At 42.5% G+C, this 19,576-nt stretch overlaps 1 protein-coding gene across 3 annotated transcripts; it reads left to right on the top strand.

The window, feature by feature from the left end:
• The first annotated feature begins 476 nt into the window (after positions 1–476).
• Positions 477–19,218, top strand: LOC116848551 (thymosin beta). 3 transcript variants are annotated; one of them, XM_032824764.1, is made up of 6 exons: positions 477–642; positions 15,355–15,508; positions 15,854–15,967; positions 17,195–17,308; positions 17,781–17,894; positions 18,260–19,218. In XM_032824764.1, the coding sequence occupies exons 2-6, from the start codon at positions 15,379–15,381 to the stop codon at positions 18,286–18,288; spliced, it is 501 nt and encodes a 166-aa protein (XP_032680655.1). In that variant the 5' UTR covers positions 477–642; positions 15,355–15,378; the 3' UTR covers positions 18,289–19,218. The 3 variants fall into 3 exon arrangements, with proteins under 3 accessions (XP_032680655.1, XP_032680657.1, XP_032680656.1); XM_032824765.1 differs by lacking the exon at positions 477–642 and adding an exon at positions 3,732–3,753; XM_032824766.1 differs by lacking the exon at positions 15,854–15,967.
• The last annotated feature ends 358 nt before the right edge of the window (positions 19,219–19,576 follow it).

Genomic DNA, 19,576 nt, shown 5'->3' with positions numbered 1-19,576 from the left:
GTTGGAAGTAGGGAGATAAATAAATTGTCAAAATTGGGAGCCATTTATGTAATAATAATGTAATTAAGGATCAATATCCCTAACACAGTTCATTGACATTATATTAGCTTAATATTGGTTACATTGACATACATTGAGCCAATATATTGTCCACAACCTTACTTAAATTCCTAAGCCTTAAGAAATTGACCAACTACAGTTGATTATTTTTAAAATAATCAACTATAATTGGTCAATTTATTACGGCTTAAAGATTAAAGCAAGGTTGTGGACAAGGGGTTAAAGGTGTCTGGAAATAATAATAAATATAATTATTGTGGCCAAATTTATCATAGAGAGTAATAACTTTGAATTTTGACAGTTTGATGAACCCCTCTCAATATCATTGTATCCCAACTGTTTTACAAGCCACCCCATCGAATCCCCTTTTCCGTGTCGGCCCTGGGCCGCCGGGTAGAGGAGAGGGGCCGACATTGGACAGAGAAGGGATGCGGACGCCGTTCGACGCTGTTACCTGGTGTTACGTGCCGCAGAAGCGTCGACCGGCCAGCCAGTATACCGTCTACGGCCTGCCCTTGAACAACGTCCACGTCTGCGATAGTGCCCGCGGCTGCCTGCGCCCTCGCGACTCGCATCTGACAGGTCAGTGTAGCTTTCCGACCCGGCGTGAGTTGCATCGTCGAGGATCGTTTCGTCGCGCGGTAACGCGCGCGTGCAATGGCGGATATCGAGCCGATCGAAGCCGCGAGTCGAGCCGAACCGGCATGAACGCCCGCGAGCGGCGTCATCGTTAGCCTCCCTTTCGTCCTCGGACTGTCGTGTGTCGTACGTCGCTCTCTCAGGAGCCGACCACGAATGACGTCCCAGCTTCTTCCTTCCGTCTCTCGTACCCCTCGGACACAAGTAGGTCGCGTAAATCGAGAAACAGTCTTTCTCGAGATCTGCCATTGAACGTAAACGCGCGATCGGCGACGAAACACCATGTATACACACGGCGTCTTCTCGACATTTACTCGCAACACTTGATTACGCGGAACTTCTCTCCGTCTCGTCGCTGGAGACGCTAAATTAGCGGAATCAACGAGGTATCTTAGCCGGCCCCACACGGCTGTGATCACGTTCGCTGCGACATTATCGGTCTTATCGATCGCGATCGATTGCTCTTTCGATGACTCGCATCGGCGCTGCGAGAATCGTTATCGTAGGTCGTTCCTTTAATTTCGTGGACGAGTGAGAGCGAGCCGCGATGACAGAAATGACGTGAGGATCGGCTTCCTTTCGTGTGGCCATCTTATAAAAGGGAACCCGGCTTGACCACTTGTGCGGGCGCGCGATATAATCTCCACGGTGATAATGACAACGCGGCGATAAGGTGGGACTTCCGGGAAACCGGGATAATTTCGAGGTTATGTGGTGCACCGTCGCTGCCGGCCGGGCCCACGACGCAGCGAGATATCGATCGATCGGCCTTTCGACGACGTAGCGCGATCGAAAATGGACCCAGGGGTGTGGTCGAGAGCTCTCCTCGCGGCATGGAAACGCGATGTACACACTTCTGGTCTCCTGTCCCGCACGATAATGATATCTCGAGTGAATGACGTTTCTCCTGAAATCTGACGGAGAAATTGGAAACGAAACGGTAAATGCAGCTAACGCGATTCCGGTCGTTCGATTATGAGGTACAGTCGGATGCAAAACGGTCCTCGTTCATTTTTTTTCTAATAAAAGTTGCAGAGCGCTTCAAGTTGCCACAAGTTTGCGCAGTAATTGGCTAGTAACAAAAGACAGCCAATCGCTGTGTAAATCAGTCAGAAATGGCTCGCAATCGTGACAGCCTGGAACTTTATTGGGGAAAGAAGTGTGAAAAGCGTTTTGCAACTGAGTGTACACCGGGAAAAAAGATTTTGAAATTTGTTTGTTGAAGAACTCATTTCCGTAAGCTTCATATGTCACAAATAAATGTTCAAGCACTTCGTTCTCCGTGTAACATCATTGTCAAGCGCGTGTTTGTCAAATTTCGTATCCGATTCACGTGCTCTTCTGACACAACAAGCTAACACGATACTTGCTCGTGATAAACACGTATATTTGTTTCCTACGAGTTATTTCGCTTATGGATCACTCATCCGTCCCGACATGATCCCCTCTGTGCGTCTGTGCACGTACGAGGTATATCTAATTGGACGCGACGTCGATGATATATTAGATCGAATCGCGGCAGATCGTTTCGATCGCGGAAAAAGGCAATCTCGCTCGTCCTTCGTGCACAAGTGGGCAACGCCGGCTGGCAGGACGGGACAAGGGCGTGGTTTTGACAGATGCACACGGCGCCCAGGGAGCACACGCATTATGCGTCTTCCTCTCGTCGTCGTCGAGAACGCAACGCGCATTTCCTGAGGCTCCGTGCCTCGCGACACTCGCCGTTAATCCTTTGTGCACGCAGAACACATCGGGAATGAAGTATGACGTTAGATATATCACGATTCGTGATGCTATAACCGCGAGTATAGGACAGATTAGATATCGATATATGATATCGGTTATGCATTTACTTTGATGTTTTTTTAATATTTAACCTATCCAGACAAACCTGCGCATGCATGAGGAAATCAACCAATTATAGTGCATGCAGTACGTCTTTTAGATCAAATACACGATTTTATATCAAATACACGAATGGTCAGTTTTGTTGTATATATATATGCAACTATATCAATTTGTCTGAAAGGCTTTAAATGTTTCAAGTTCAATATTGAGAATTCTACGTTTATTATTAAGAAAATATGATAATTCAATATCAGATATCAATTAGAACATTAGGTAATTTAGTTCAATGTGTTAAGCAACGCGAGCGTTTTGTATCTCATTTAAGGCAGAATCAATCTTCATTTATAGATAATATCGCGGATGTACGTAAACTTTATAGCAGCTTTAAACACATTAAATCAAGAAATTCTACACAACAATGTCTTTCTGACTAGTAAAATTGCACTCACACTTATCACATTAAATGACGAAATAGAAACACGAAAAAAACGATCAAAATTTACCCCTAACAATATGTCCCGTTAAATACAGTAGATCTGAGTGTAGCATTTAAATAGATTTGATGCTACATCAATACAGAAAATTTGCATTATTGTTTGATATAAATTTAATCACACTAATTCAGTAGATTTACTACTGAAATTTACTACGTAAATGTATGATCAAAGAAATTGGAAAGTTTCCATCATCGATGGTCTTACGCCGCGATAATCATGAAAGTCTATCTGGGTAGATATCGTGAGGAACGTCGATTTACGACTCAGAATGCTGGAATGCTGTGTTTGTAGAGATCGCCGAGACGTAATGTAGCGGCGATGGTTCCGCGGAGTACTTGAAATGATGCGCGAGGCGTCGCGGATTTTCGCGTTTCCCCGAGGGAAAATCGTCGTGGTATCTGCAATTTATCGTGCGCACAGCGCGGCGGTGGCCGCTTCAAGGCAAACGAGGGGCTTCTGTGCGAAGCGCAACGCACTCCGCGGCGCGGCGCGCCTCCACACAACGTGATCGCGTTTACCCGACTCGCTCACGATTAGCGTCTCCCCAAGATCTGTTTCCATTCCGCGACACGGAGCGGTGTGTTACTAGGCGTTCACGCACACCCGGTACACTCGCCGCTCCACACTTCGACCGCCACGTCACCCCGGCTGACGTCTGCCTTTCCTCGTGTGCCGGGCGGCACTTGTGCACACGGATGACGATCTTGCTGTAAGTCGCACTTAATCCCTTGCAATTACGTGGACAACGCCGACCGATATACGCCGCGCGAATGGCTTCGCCGCCTCGTGACTTCGACTCTCGGCGAACATGTGTCGCCCTGCGAGACATTATCCGGCAAAATACACGGGAAGAAAATGCTGTTGTGTTAACAGAAGTCGCCGACACCGCTGTAATTGGAGTAAACCCTCCGTTGAAAACAACTCATCGTATATATGGTTTCGATGACTCTGGTATTGGTTTCAATGGCATTGCTGTTGAATCAAGAAGATTTACTCTGATTACGGTATGGTCGGTAAATTTCTATTGATGATTTATATTTAAAACTTTTTTCTCGCGTATTGATTTTTTGTCTCTTTTTTTCTGTTGATTTTTGTCTTAGATGAGAGAGAAGCGATTCTTTAGTAATACGACTTAAGGGACGTCTACATTGGAAGTAAATAGCAAGAAGTAGGAAGTAAGAGTAAGAAATTGACCAACCACAGTCGAATATGAGAAAAATAATCAACTATGATTGGTCAATTTCTTATTCTTACTTCTTATTGCTTACTTCCAATGTAGACGTCCCTTTAAGGATCGTCTACAATACGTGGAGTATTGCGTAAGCGTAGCGTATGAAGTAAGAAATAAAACTAATTTATTTCACTTATATATACGTCTGAACTCCAGCTCCCTCACACCGGAAATATCTATTAGGCAGAACTTTCGGCGTAAGGGCTGGAGTATAGGCATAAGCGAAATAAATTCGTTTTATTTTTTACTCTTATTCCTATTCTTACTCCTCACTACACCACACACACAGACTCGGCAATATTTCCGTAGTTTGAGGGCCGTTAGCGCTTGTCCAGTTAAACCCAGGCTTTTGTGCGCGAATATTTGCCAAAAGTTTCTCGAGCAGCCTTGAAGCAACTTTGAGGAAAACGCAGGTGACACTTGGACACCTTGGTTTTGCCGTGGCAGTCGAAACGCGATAAGCATTCTCCCGACTCTCATTCCCCTCTGCAAGGTGCGATAAGTGTGATATTAGCTCTTGAGCGTGAAATTCCTATAAACTTTTGGAATGAAAGAAAAACGGAGAAGAATAATTACTTCACCCAGAACATTACCAGAGAGAGAGAGAGAGAGAGAGAGAGAAAGAAAACGGAATGCAAACGGAATGCACCTGAATTCACACCTCTCTTATTTACACACATCTCATTAATTTCGCCTGTCACTCCAATTGGACACGTAAAATTTGTATACCATACGTATTTGTATACCCAATATGCTTTATCGATATTCTCCTTTATACTCTGGCAACAACTCCGACACAGGAAGTACCAAAAATTCCTAAGTAGTAATTAGGTTATCTTAAAAGAAAATTAGGAATCTTTTGGTTTCGACAGACATATCGGAGATATCCGGTCTTCCGGAGAAAGATATCAAGGTCGGCTTATATGGACAAGAGCAGATGTATCAGCTCCAAGGCAGTTATTTCCGAGGGTTAACACCGAAATCATTATCAGGGTCGCATCCGAGTCACTCATACAGTGCCCCGACTGTCGACATTCGACTTTCGTCGAGGGAAACCGCCCTCTCTCACCCGTGACCATGAAAACTGGGGGTCGACGGGATGCGCTGTGGCGCGCATATAGATATATCCTCAGAGTTCACGAACCCCACTCTCTCTTCTCTCTCCGGACGTTGCCGGCAATGCCAATCGATGAAACCGTCTGCCGCGGCGGCCACCGCCGCCACCGACGCCGTCGAGAGGCAGCCGCTCCCTTGGCGTAACCTCGGAACTGCCCCCGTTCCTGTACGTGTGTGAATGTGTGTGTACGCGCGCGCTATCATTCATTCATGCGTCGCGGATAAAAGTGAGGCGCGGGTGTCAATGTAACGCGCGGGGGCGGCGGTTGCTTTCGCCGGCGTGGGCGAAGATCGCCGTCGGCGATCGAAGTCCGATCGGCCGGCGCTTTTACTTGCTCTGGTGGGTCTTGACGTGCACGTTGCCTCAAGACACCACGGTCCGTGTCCTGACTGCGTGCCCGAATCGGCATTCCAACTCTTACGTCCGTGTCAGACTACGGATTGAGGATTGTAGTCAGGACAATCGAGCAAAGCAGAACTAAGATTTAGATCATGTTATTAGCTTGATTACAATCCTCCAGTCCATAGTCTGATGTGGACATTAAGACACCTCGCCACGACTTGATGCATGACGTCAGGAACGAAAAAATGCATGTCCAAAATACCAGCAAGGCACTTCCAAGTGAAAAGATGTGCCTAAACGACGACACTAGCAATCGATTAAGCACACCACCAAGATACTCCGGACACTTGCTTCTCGCTCGAATAATCAATAAACAACCATAAAATTAATGTGAAAAGATCACGAGGAAATGTAGGGTGAAAAGCAAGGCTGCGTATCACGTTAATTTTACGGTTGTTCATTGATTGTCGAAGCAAGAGGAAGATGTTCTCTCGGAGGTGTATTTAGTCGATTGCAGGTCTCGCTTTTTTGGACGTGTCTTTTTATTTCGATAAAGTCAACAGGATTGTTGGGCACGCATTTCCCCGCTTCTTACGTCATCGATCAAGAGTTCTGTGGTGAGCGACCAGTGCCGGGATCCTGTAACTCGTTAACGATTATTGGAGTTAACGACAGTTTCGTTATCGTTGCGCAGCTTTTATATACCGTAGAAAAGCTGCGCAACGATAACGAAACTGTCGTTAATAACGAGTTACAGAATCAGTTACAGCACAGGAGCCTTAACTTTCTACGGTAGCAGTCGTAGCCATGATATTCGCTATTCGCTACTCGCTTCCTGAGAATCCCCAGGCTTTTGGTCGCTCCAGGTAACTCGCGAGAGGTCCGACCACCGGTACCACGTTGGTCGTCCCGGCTGGACACTCGAGTATCGGAGCAGCCGATAATTCGGACGGTACCTATGTACCGTCTCGTACCTATGTACGTCCCTGGCGGTACGCGCCACCGCTCGATACGATACGCGCGTCCAGGGTTCGTTAGCCGTCACGGTCGCACGGAAGAGAACCGAAGAGAAAGAGAGAGACAATGAAAGGGGGAAAGAGAGGGAGATGGAGGGAGAGAGGGGAGAGAGAGAGAAAGGAAAAGAGATGTTTATTGTGCCCTGGAATACATGCCTTCTCAAGCACATAGATTATATAGTGTATACAATGCATTAAAATACAAAAATATCATATACAAAAGAAATTTAAAAAACGCATAATAAAAATGCATACAAGGGAGAGAAAATGCATAAATGAGAGAGAGAGGGGGAAGGGAGGGAGAGAGAGCTCTAGCTGCAAATACGAATATGTGCGCGCGGCTTCACGTGGGCTTTTGCATGCGCGGCCGCGTAGGTGCAGTCACCGTTGCAGCCCACCGGTCGATACCGGGCGCATGCTGCTGGTGCACGTGTAGACGCGTGGCGTACGTGCGAGGATGAGAAGGAGAGAAAGAGACGGGCAACGTGGCGGCAGGGGCCCACCATTAAACGCGATTGCCCAAGTTAATTGGCAGCCGCGCGAACTCGTTAGCCAGCGACCGTAGGATCTCTCGCTCCGCGGAGCGGAGCCGCGACAACGCATCGTCGTCGCGGCAGGATCTCTCTCTCTCTCTCTCTCTCTCTTCCCCGCGACAATCGGATCTGCCACGACGAGACGGACTGTACTATCGTGGAACGCGCGAATATCGGAGGAGGGAGGTAACATGACCGTCTGTTGCTCGGCCGAATGTAAAGTGCGTGATGGTCTAATGAGATCCTCGGGCGAGGATATTCCGCAGACGAACGTGAATGATTCCGCTACGCTTGACCTGGAGCCATACTTACACACATTTCTCCAGCCTCAGCGAGTGAAATTCCCGTAATCAGAAATCGCGGCGCCGTGTAAATAAATTAGTGGCCTAATGCCTAATCTATCCCGATGACTCGCTCGCTCCGTGAACATCGCCCCGTCGTCATCATCGTCGTCGTCGTTGTCGTCGTCGTCCTCGTCGCGTTCTCGCGCATCTCGACGCCGACCGACAACCTAGTTTCCTTATTAACTCTCGTCCGCGGACTGCTTTCCACCGCGGAGAGACGCGCGTCTGTCCACTTACCACTCCGCAGAGAATCGCGAGCGCGATTTATCGAGGTTTCACCGAGCATCGCCGCCGCGACTCGCCGCCTCATTAGATTCTACCGTTTGCAGTTTGCATAATAACCGATAAAGAGCTCGCCGACCGCTCGACCGTGCTTCCTCGGCACGGCCAAGTCTACGGGGCGTTCAATTAAACGGAACTAACGGTCATTGTTATGGCGCTTCTTCTCTTACCGGCCGAACCGCTCGTCGTTTTCTTGCCGATCTGAAAGCACGGCGATCTCGCGACGGCGGCGATTATGAATCGCGGAGTGCACGATTCAATGAATGGGATCGCAAGGTGATGGGACGTTTTATTGAATTACACGTTGAATCTGCATTGACTTTTGCTGATAAGAGAAATTAATGTAATCTTAAGACGTCTTAGCGGCAGCAAATTCTTCAAGAAACCTATTAGTGTAATCTTAATCAGTCTTGGCGCGAGCAAATTTTTCAAGAAAATTGCAAGGTGCATTTTATTAAATTACACGTTGAATTTGCATTGACTTCTACTGATAAGAGGAATTTATTAATGTAATCTTAATCCGCGCGCGTCTTAGCAAATTCGTCAAGAAATCTGTTAGGGTAACCCTAATCAGTCTTGGCGCGAATAAATTTGTTAAAAGAACTGCACGGCGCGTTTTAATTGAATTATACGTTCAGTCTACGTCAACGTCTGCTGATAAGAGGAATCTATTACTGTAATCTTAATCAATTTTATTGGAAGAATATTTTTTGAGAAACTTATTACTGCAATCTTAATTAAAGTCTTGACAGAAACGAATTTTTCAGGAGAATTGCAAAGCGGGTGCTTGACAAACTGGCAGATCACGAAATCTCGTGCGTTGCGGCGGCTTCTTCTTGCTTCTGCTGCCGATAACTGTTTCGCGATTTTGCAGAGCGCAACAGCAACAGTGACAGATCCGCGAACGCGCGATAAATCCCGATAAATCGCCGCGTAACGAGAGCCGAGTTTTACTCGGCCGCGCTTCCCGTCGTGTCGAGCAATCGAGATCTCGTCCTCGTCTCTTACCGTTACGTGCAGCTGGGAGTACACGAGCCTTATGTACACGCTGCGAACGCCTACACACACAGGCGCGCGAGAAAAAAAGAAAAGTTACAGCAAAGCGGATACGTAAAGGACGCGTATGAGCCTCCGCTGCCTCGCCATTGCGTATTCGGCCTCTTTCGAGTTCTCCCTATATACAGGCATACGACTGGCTGCCTTATAAGGACCTATACACAGCCTTGCCGATGCTGACCCACCGTTTGAACGTATCTCTTGAGAGCCTCTCTCTCCGCGGGCCCAGGACCGTATTCCTGGGCCTGAAAACTCGACATCGAGAAGAGGCGGTTCGAAAAGCCCGATCCGTTTCGCTCGAGTTCCCCGTGCCACTATAGGCTCGTCTAGTTTATCTGTTGAGCAAATTGCGCTGCAAATTGCTGCGCGATTATTTGGTAAATTTGATGAATTGTCAATTGCGCAGTAAGTGCGGCTAGAACACTGAGAGAGAGGAAATGGTTAATCTCATTAAAGCTTTGGTCATTTTGGCGCCAACCATATCTTCTTGTGTGGTTTTAAAAATAGATACTATCAATATGCGTGTAAGATTATTATAACCGGCACTGTACACTGAGAAAAAAATACTTGACAATTTATTTGCGGGACATAAAGTTTAATATTCATTTTACAATAAATATTTCACAAAAGTAAATTTCATAACAGTTATAACAAGGACATAAAGTTTAATATTTATTTTACAATAAATATTTCACAAAAGTAAATTTCATTTCACAGAAATAAACTTGATATCCTACAAATAAGTTTTCAAGTATTTTTTCTCAGTATAGCAACGCTTATCAGAAAAACGGTTCTTATAATTATATAATCTTATAATTATATATTACAATTTTCTTATTGTACACGGAAAAAAGAATTCTGTTTGTGCAACCGAATTTTCGGTTGCTCAGGGATCAAACGAACTCGGCTGTAGGAATAGAAAAATTCCTTTAGGAGACTTCTGTATAGTCAATTGTTTTCAGTTGCCTCAATCGAGTTCTAATATCATTGAATGTTCAGACGAATATTTTCAGTTGCGACAATAGAAATATTAGTTTTCATAACAGAAATATCGGTTCTGATCACCTAATTTTCAGTTGGTTCCTATTTGGTTGCACCAACTGAAATTTTTTTTGCGATTTTTATACGATTGCAAGTACCAAAACAATATTCTTTCAATGAACGAGCAGTTCTTCCGAATCACCTTTTCTTTATTATTTATCTAATAAAGTCTATGACGGTATATATTCGTAATAATTTAGTAAATAATCGTTTTAGTAAGTGACTAATTGGAATTGAGGTTTTGAGTATGGAATGGACGCGGAGAACGGCAAGAGAGATCCTGGTGAATCTCGTCGACAGTATTGCGAAATATCAATCTGTTCTTAATCTTCGTCTTCTGCGTTTCACGAGATCACTTCGCCGAGAGAAGTGAACGACGTAGAAGAGAGAAGTAACCGACGTAGAAGAGAGAAGTGAACAACGTAGGAGAGAAAGAGAGAGAGAGAGAGAAAAAAAGAGAAACAGGAGAACTCGGACGAAATCGATGGCCTTGCATCGTGTCACAATGACGCCGCGTACTGATAATGCGCTTAACAAAATCCGACGTTGTGCTGTGACTTCACCCACGTGGAATGCAGACCTTTTCTTACTCCGCGTCGTCTCTTTCGTTCGTGCTTACGCGCGAGTTTATTCCGTACATACGTTCGCTGTGTTTCGCGGGCGAATTTGATGACATATCGTTACTCGCTTTCTAATGAATCCTCCCGTGGTGCAAATAATATGTCACGCGATAAGACGAAGCCGATATCATGGAACCCCGCATAACGGGTGTGTCGTTGCCTGAACGGCAATGTAATTAATTGAGATAACTCGCAATCTCGCAAAATAACATTGCATTCTCTACCGACGCAACTATAACCGTCGCGATCTTATAACGCAAATATCGTGGCATTAATTTTAATACATCAGCGAATGGCCGAGGGCCGCGACTACTGCGCATCCAGTGCGCGGAAGAAAAAAAAATGGGAAAAACAAGTTGGTTTCGTCATAAAACGCAAAACGACGGGAACGACGAGGAAGAAAAAAATGCGCGCGTGGGAAGTAAACGCCGATCGATACGCCGGTCGCCCACGCACGATAATTAGATCTGCGTTATTCCACGCATTTTTTCGCGTTGACTCAGATGAACTTTTCAATCTGCCTAAATGCGCATCAGCGCGCGCGTGAAGAACGCTGCTGACGAGGAAAGAACGCGTTGGGAGAAAGGGTGGGCAAAGGGGACGCTGAACGAATGAGTCATTGACAGTTTAGCGTGTAAATACGTCGCGAGTAGCGGATTCTATGCGTATAAGATTCATATGTGTGTGTGTGTGTGTGTCTATGTTGATATGTATGTAAGATACGTGCGCGTGTATGCACGTCGAGACGACGACGGCGCGACGTCGATTTCGTGCCGCAAATATCGATTATTTGCCGAACAACATTTGGCCCTGTGTCGCCGGATTCGCCGATATTTTCGTGCTGAGGCAAATATTTTTCTCTGGTAGAGCGAAATTTATGATCTAACGCAAAACATTGCGAGAGAGAGAGAGAGAGAGAGAGAGAGAGAGAGAGAGAGAGAGAGAGAGAGAAAGAGAAAGACAAATTCGTTTTTCAATTTAAAGTAAAATAAAAGTACCAATATCTGAACATTGATAACACTGATAATACTAATTATCTTATATGATAATACGAATCGATAATACGAATTATTTTAATCCATTAATTCAAATTTTGCTCTTGTTAACGCGAACACTTGCATCACGATATTACTTTCCGCGAGATAATCTCTTTGTGTACACAGAAAAAGAACTCTTGTAACAAATCCAGTAGTCAACAAATGCATTTGAGCATTTCAGTGCGAAATTTCGTATTAAATTAGTAATATTGATCAACCATCTGGTAATAATTAGAAAATGATAGATGTGGGTATGATTTGATATTACGAGATCGCAATCATATCCTACGGAAAAGAGGCAACGGAAGGACGCGGTATCGTCGCAAAGCATTTATCAGAGTCTCTCTTGCTCGCGGCAATGTGTCATTATTGTAAATAATAAGTGATTAAGCCCGATGAAGTCAACCATGGTGTAATTCCTGCCACGTACAGCGCGAAACGAACGATCGAAAAATATCTCGTGATTCTTATTGACACAAGAGAAACGCGTGCTTCTCCTCGACTCGTATACCAGATTTCAGCACCTACCGAATTGCACCTCAAACACAATCGTGTAATAATCATTTTGCGTTGCAATTGGCAACGGACAGTGAATCACTAAGTATTAATAGTCATTACTTAAAACTTCGTTTCAAATAAGATACTCAGATTTCAATTCAGAGTTAGAGGAGAGATTTCCAATTGAGTCGCGACTAGAGATATCATATTTGTCGTAATTCAAATGAAAAGGACTGACTCTGAATAAAAAGCTGAGTATCTCACCTGAGGCAGGTTTCAAGTAACAACTATTAATACACGGACCTGAGCCTCTGTGTATTTTGTGTCACGCGTTTACAAATCGCAAAGTCGAGAGCTGGAGCTTTTACTTCGATTGCCGCGTCTTCAATACTCGACGAAATTTCATGCCGTTGCCGCGCTCGGAAAGAACCGTGCGACGAGAAACGAAATCTATTAGAAGGAAATGGAGACCGGAAACAGTGAGCCACCGTTGTTTCCGCTCCGTGACACATAAATTTGTCGGTCGAGCATTACGGAAGCTCGCAGATAAATCAGGTTCTTCGCACAATCTCATGCATTTTTCTTTTTCTTTACTTCCAGCTTGAGGGTCATCGCACACAAAATAAAAATAGACCAATGAGCATGTTGTGCAAATTAATATAGTAACTCTTTCCTGGACGTTCATTGCTTGAGGTGGCCTTATACTGTGCACATGCAGCTATGCCATTTTGTGTGCGATGGCCCTAAAGCTCTTGGATATTCGCCGCGGCCATGTTGGTTTGTGACGTCAGAAGCGAGGAATGATATGCAGAAAATTCTCGCGCTCCATTTCCAAATAAAAAAGTACTTGAATGAATGAACAATTGAGATCGTTCTTAAGTATACTTGCAATAAGTATACTTTGAAAACTATCCTTTTGCCTTGACGGTCAATAAACAACCGCGAAATTGAACGTGACGTGATAAAGGTGGGTTAAAGAGGAAAGTTGCTCGCCACGTTAATTTTACGGCCATTTACTGACTGTCGAGGCCAAAAAATAATTTATGGATCATGTTGCGAGTATGCTCAAGCGATCTGGACTGTTCTCTTATTCAAGCATCTTTTTACTTGGAAATGGCACGCAAGAATTTTGGGCATGCGTTTTCTCGCTCTTAAACTTCATTGAACGAGTGTTCTGCGGCGAACAACCAGGAGTCTTAAATGTTGAAGCAAATTTTTCGAACTTCAGGAAACACCGTGTTTAACTCGACACTGACAATAAATAAAAGGTGAATAAACAGCCTGGGACTCGCCACGCTCTGGCGCGCTTAGCTTTCTTTTTAATTGCACGGAACTTGAGGATCAAAGAACTTCCGTCGAAATCTCAGACTCGCAAAATCTCCGAGCGTGTCCATCGGCCATGCTCGCGAATAAAATTCCGCTGCATTCGCGATGTATCGCGACGCACCGTGCACAGTTCCAGCGTAGCTGTCGATAATTTCGTTCTCGTCAGCTTCGCTTTCAACAGCGACTGCTGTTGTCAGCGCGCGGATTGTTGGTACGGTGACAAAAGAACCAGCGCGTTCGCGGACAATTGAAAACACACAGCCGCCATGCCGACATGCTCGTTTTACTGCCGCTGATACTCGTTTGCGTACGCCTCTTTATGCACCTTACGGAGAAATGGTTCTCCTCGTACCTAATAACACGCACGATATCGCACGTTACGCTGGTTGCTATCTTCCAGGAAGTCGAATCGATACCTCTCGAACGCTGCCACGCTCACACGGACATCATTGTTTAGGCATTTCTGTTATTATTGTCGAGACATGAATATATGAGGTTTTACGTGTGATTTGTGCTGAGGTTACTGTAAGATCACGTATAAGATTAAACGATAGAATAATGTAACGGAAAGAATATTATAATTTCTCTTTTATTCACATAAATTCTTTCCAATTTGACTACGTTTTTAGTGTCCAAGAGTAGACTGTCAGTAAGGTCTGTATATATATAATGCCCATTTCTACGAACTTTGGTTAATTTAACCGACCAATTATTCCAACGGAATTGAGTAATCGTATTTCTCAGAATTGACAGATACGATTGGCCAATTCCGTTGGAATAACCAGTCGGTTAAATTAACCAAAGTTGGTATAAATCAGCATAAGCAACATAAGATCTATTTGTTTTCAAAGAACTTCTAAACTAGTGCAAACTAGTGAAAGAAGATATACTTATTTCACTCTAACTTATTATTTATTAGTGTAATAACCTTTCGAACAAATCTATAATAAATTTCGCTAGAAACATAGCGAGTTTTATGTTTTAATAGCATGTTTCAGTTCCCAGAATATACAAGCAGAACACATGAAGTGAAAGGATAGTCACTACAGAAATTGACTCGTCGGCTACAGAATGTTATAGTAATTTTTACTGTGAAATTCTCCTCCATGAACACGTAGAGGAACATGATATTAGCGTTTTAAATTTTTATTTTCTTTATTGAAGTATGTTACTAACGTAACTTGTTAACGAACCACGTACCGAAAGATACATGACGAGAAATCTAAAAAGAGATATGTCGTTCCGGGAAGATAAGTTACATAGCGTGTTAAGAACTCCTCGAGTTCCGGTTTAAGCGCCTTCAGGTTGAACGACGTGTTCTCCATCGCGGCGCGTAGGATGTCCCAAAGCGTATCTTGACGCGAACCACTTGATTACCCAATAATAAGATCTTGGTGTTAGAATATAGAATTTTCGTCTGAAAAAATTCTCAGGGATCTAATTGACAGTTGCTTTGCGAGGTTTAAACAATTCTCATAGAAGGCTTTAATGAAAAGAAAGAAAGAAAGACGATGATATTTCGGACTTCACGTGGCACACTAATTGGTAATATGAAGCGACTTCAGTCGCTCACTGTGAACGGCTTTAAGAATGCTAGCGTCCGGTGCACAAATCTTGAGTGCTCATTAAACGGTCGTGACCCTTGGATGTATTTTATTAATCAGCTCTGATTCATACGGTCAACCTTCCCTTGACAATTCGACGATTTTAAACCTCAAGAAAATCTCCGCGGTTAATAGAATTATCGTAAATTATTGTAAATTAACGTAAACGTGTGGAGTAGGATTACCTTGTGTAATTTGATTCGGTGAGTGTTGCTTTGACAAAAGTGATGATCAATCTCATAATTATGTTCTTGTGGTTACAGATCAAGGAGTGACAACGCTGCGCCATGTCGAGTCCGTCGCTGAAAGATCTGCCCAAAGTAGCTCTAGACCTGAAAAGCGAATTGGAAGGTTTCAATCATGGCTGCATGAAGAAGGCCGCCACCGCCGAGAAGAACGTTTTACCCTCTGCTGAAGGTAAAACACATACAAAAGTTGTGAAGATACACAACTCGACTGATTATGCATGAAATCGATTCCCGTCGAACAGAGTCACTCCAATTTTATTATTTGCTCGTAATGCAAGATTTATCATACATTTTTACGTTTGTGTTGTGCGTCTCCTGTTAATCTCACAATTCGTGTGTTTTTTTTAATGAATTCACGTTTATTTGTACTTAAGTTTCTAATTAGTTATATTTAGCGCTAAATGTCTGAGTGTTAACTGTATGTCTGAGTGTTAGCAGTAATTTTTGTAATGCAAGACTAGCAGCACTATCTATCGGTTATCACATAATAAAGATATGTGAATTGCTGATGTAGACGTACGACAGGAGCGACAGCACTCGGAACTGATACACGGCTTGGAAACCTTTAAGACAGATCAGTTGAAGCACGCCGATATGAAAGAGAAGATTGTATTGCCTAACGCCAAAGGTATCGCTTCTTAAGATCTTAGCAAGAAATTTCCGGAGCACTACTTCACTTTTCAGCACTGCAACGAGGAGTATTTCCTGGGTTTTTCGACGGTGGCAACGGAAATCCGGGATCAACTGTCGCTTCTGCTTGGCGAGGAATGATTATCGTTTGCATGCAAAGCTTTTTTATTCTTTTTTTATTGTAATTAACCCGTCATTGGAAAGGTGGTATGGTGATATTTTTTTTTTCTTTTCTCTTGTTGTATTTTTATAATTTCTCATACATTTTAATATCTCTCATGATTCTGTGGAATACTGAGATTTAATAATAGCTAACAGAAAACAATTCTTAAGATATTACATAGATTTAAAAAGAACGAGATGGAATGCGTGGGGTCTCTCAGACCCTGCTTTTCTGACAACATTAATAATAATAATATTAGCGGTTGTGGTGATAGCATCAGTGATAACTTTCTGAAATCGCTTCACTTGTTTTTTGTTAATTTCTTATTATATAATCTAACGAGATTAAGATATTAAAAGACAAAAATATCGAATGTAATTTGGAAAAATAACTCGTTTATATTAGAGCTTCTTACTTATCTTGAATTCTTTTTTATGTTATACGAATTCCTTAACTCAACTTAGGATAGGTATTATCTGACCTGAAATGTACCGAAATCTAAAGAATTAAGGATTATAATGCAATCACAGTTCAGGAATTTGCCGTTAAAACCGATTAATCTAGAATATCTCGTGTATTATAGCACATGTAGAAAAAAGTGTATTATTTCAATATATTTGGGAGGATAAATTTTTTCAAAAACGCAAGATTTATTCATGCAAAATGCTTAAATAAAATACTTGCCCGTTTCAAACATCTGTAATCTATTCGAAATTTAATTTCTTCACGTAAGATCATCTTAACTTGAGCTCAAACACAATCTGCGTAATTTAGCCTCGTGAAAACGTGCAGGTTTTATATGTATGCGCGAGACATTAATAGCGTGCGCCTTATAAAGGAAGAGCAAGGACGACGAACGGTACTGGTCACTGATTGATTGCGTCGATCGTGCGCATGATTTTCGAATTTATTATGTGCTAATCCGCTCGCGAGTTGGATTAGTATCAAGCGATACAGTAAATTCATATATCTAGCATGCGAGATGAGGTACTCCATTCCTCGTCCGCAATCCCGCTCACGTGTAATTTTCGCCGTTTCTAATGTCGATTCGACTGCTTTCAGACGTTGCCGCAGAAAAAACTCAGCAGACGTTGATCGCCGGTATTGAGAAGTTTGACACCGCAAGTCTGAAGCATACTGAGACTCAGGAAAAGAACCCGCTCCCCGATAAAGATGGTACGTATAGCATAAAGAATCATATTATTAGATTGATCCTGACATTAATAAAAAATTACACTCTAGTGTATATTATAAATTTGATTAATTTATAAATTATATATTAACTAATTATAAAAAATAAAAAAATAAACGAACCAGAGAAAATTCAAGTGAAAGAGAAATTTGGTAAATATTGATATTAATAAAACTTTTTTTGGTTAGTAACATTTTAATAAACAACAACCGACGGTTAAAATCTTTTGCATATTACTCAGGACGATGACCTCTACAACATATGTCAAGATCAAGTTTATTGCAGCTGACTCCCTTTTTATCAATAATTACCAGAAGTTTTCCAATATGAGCATACATCTTTTTAAATATAAAAATATATCTTTTTATGGTGTTTGATATTGAAATTATAAAATAAAGTATCAAATAAGTTTAACGTTTATTAAACGTCTTTCTATAATATTGCATTGTATTATAGCGATTCAACAAGAGAAGGGGAAACAACAACTGATCTCCGGCATCGAGAACTTCGATCCGGCGAAGTTGAAGCATGCAAAAACTTTGGAGAAGAACCCTTTGCCGACCAAAGAAGGTTTGTACACGCTTTTAATACTCGATTTACTGTCGAATCCATTCGAGATCGACGTGGGGTCATTTATTATCTTAGCACTTATACTGAAGAGTCATGATCAACTTAAACAATGTTATAAAATTTTCAAGATCCGTACGATAAGGAAATAATCTCTCTAGAGTCTTTAGATATCCTTGTGTGTTCAAAGTCATAATGCATTACATGAAGTGGAATAAGATTTTAAAATAAACATTATATTTTGAAAACATTAAGATTGTAGCGCAAAACGTTTTCTATTTAACAATGTTAAACTCACTGATAAGCAGTCATGCTTCCTTCAATGTTTATCTGAGTTTATGATTTATGGATACCGTTATTGATTTCAGCGATCGACGCCGAAAAGATAGCCGCTTAAAAAGAGAGCCGCCGTATGCAGGAAGGAATACGAAGGAAGGGAACGGGAAACGGCGACTCGTCGCTTCTTCCATTTTCTATATCCGTGACATTTTATAATAATTATTCGTACACTGCCAAGAATGAATGCGCGAACGCGAAGCACTGTGTTAGTCGTAATCCTATGATTATACTTATTAATTACTATCGCCATCGGGCATGTTTCCTCTTTCTGGCGAGATCGGAAGACCCTCGACGAAAACGTCCAATTGAAACACTAGATAGTCGCGACGACGATACCGCTGCTACCGTCCGTTTTAATCTTGTTATCCAAGCCGCTCGCCGAGAGACGATTGAACGACAATTAAACAACGACTTAAATGAGAGCGGATCTAAAAAAAAAAGACAAGAGAACATTGAACTATCGTCTTGCTGTGAAATTTTTCTAACTTGCTTCCTAGTTATAGATTCGCTCGTTTTTTCACGCGGCAAACATCAAACAACACGAGTGTTAGTCTAATCCAATATGGCTCTAATAGATGAGGCGAAGAAAGAAGAAAATTGCGACAAAAATGATCGCGGCAAGCGCATTGAGCTCGAAAAATTCATTCCCACGAGACGAGTCCTCTATTAAACTCGCTTTAGACCGCACGGGATCGTCGTCTTCTCGCCAAAGGTGTAGTTTTTTCTATCGAGAAAGAAAAGAAAAAAAAGTTGCTTCACGCGCGGGTATACATTATTTTCGATAATAGCAGGCAAATTTCTCGGTGGCATTGCATGATGATCTGTTACAGCAGATATCGCGGAAGCACATACAGTGGTCGATTTTATATTTATGTAAAAATCATATTTTGTATAACGGGCTATTGTACTTTTTTAATATTTCGTACACATCGCATTGTCATTCCGATGAACCTATTACGACGAATAAAAAAAAGTAATTTGTACGAAGGCTTATCGTGGTTTACTTCTCTTTGCCCTGGCACGAAATTTTATTTAGAAAAAAGAAAATTCGTGTCGCACATTTAATATAACAGTCACATTCAGCGTTTGTCTCAAAGCGTATTCGGCCGTTTGCATATTGAGTGCGTTATCGTTTTTCAAAAACTTTTTAGCCAACAAAATAATCCGTACAATGTACAGGTTATTTTATTGGTTAAAAAGTATCTGAAGATGTATTTAAAGCGATTTCTTAAATATACAAGAAGGAATTGTGAACAATCCTTTTGTGCTTAAGATCATTCTACATTGCAAGTTGCGAGTTGGCAAGAAAAGCAATCAGTCGATTATTCTTGAAAAATCTACTGTGG

This window comes from Odontomachus brunneus, unplaced genomic scaffold (genome assembly GCF_010583005.1).
Source record: "Odontomachus brunneus isolate Ranch 3 - 2012 unplaced genomic scaffold, Obru_v1 Obru_scaffold_096, whole genome shotgun sequence".
Taxonomy (NCBI): domain Eukaryota; kingdom Metazoa; phylum Arthropoda; class Insecta; order Hymenoptera; family Formicidae; genus Odontomachus; species Odontomachus brunneus.
Note: the sequence above shows the minus strand (reverse complement) of the source record. Positions and strands in the feature narration are given on the sequence as shown.

Coding starts and splice junctions, on each gene's coding strand:
- LOC116848551 (XM_032824764.1), top strand. CDS start 15,379: ATGTCGAGTCCGTCGCTGAAAGATCTGCCCAAAGTAGCTCTAGACCTG. Junction 15,968..17,194: donor TGTATTGCCTAACGCCAAAG/GTATCGCTTCTT, acceptor GACTGCTTTCAG/ACGTTGCCGCAGAAAAAACT. Junction 17,309..17,780: donor CCCGCTCCCCGATAAAGATG/GTACGTATAGCA, acceptor ATTGTATTATAG/CGATTCAACAAGAGAAGGGG.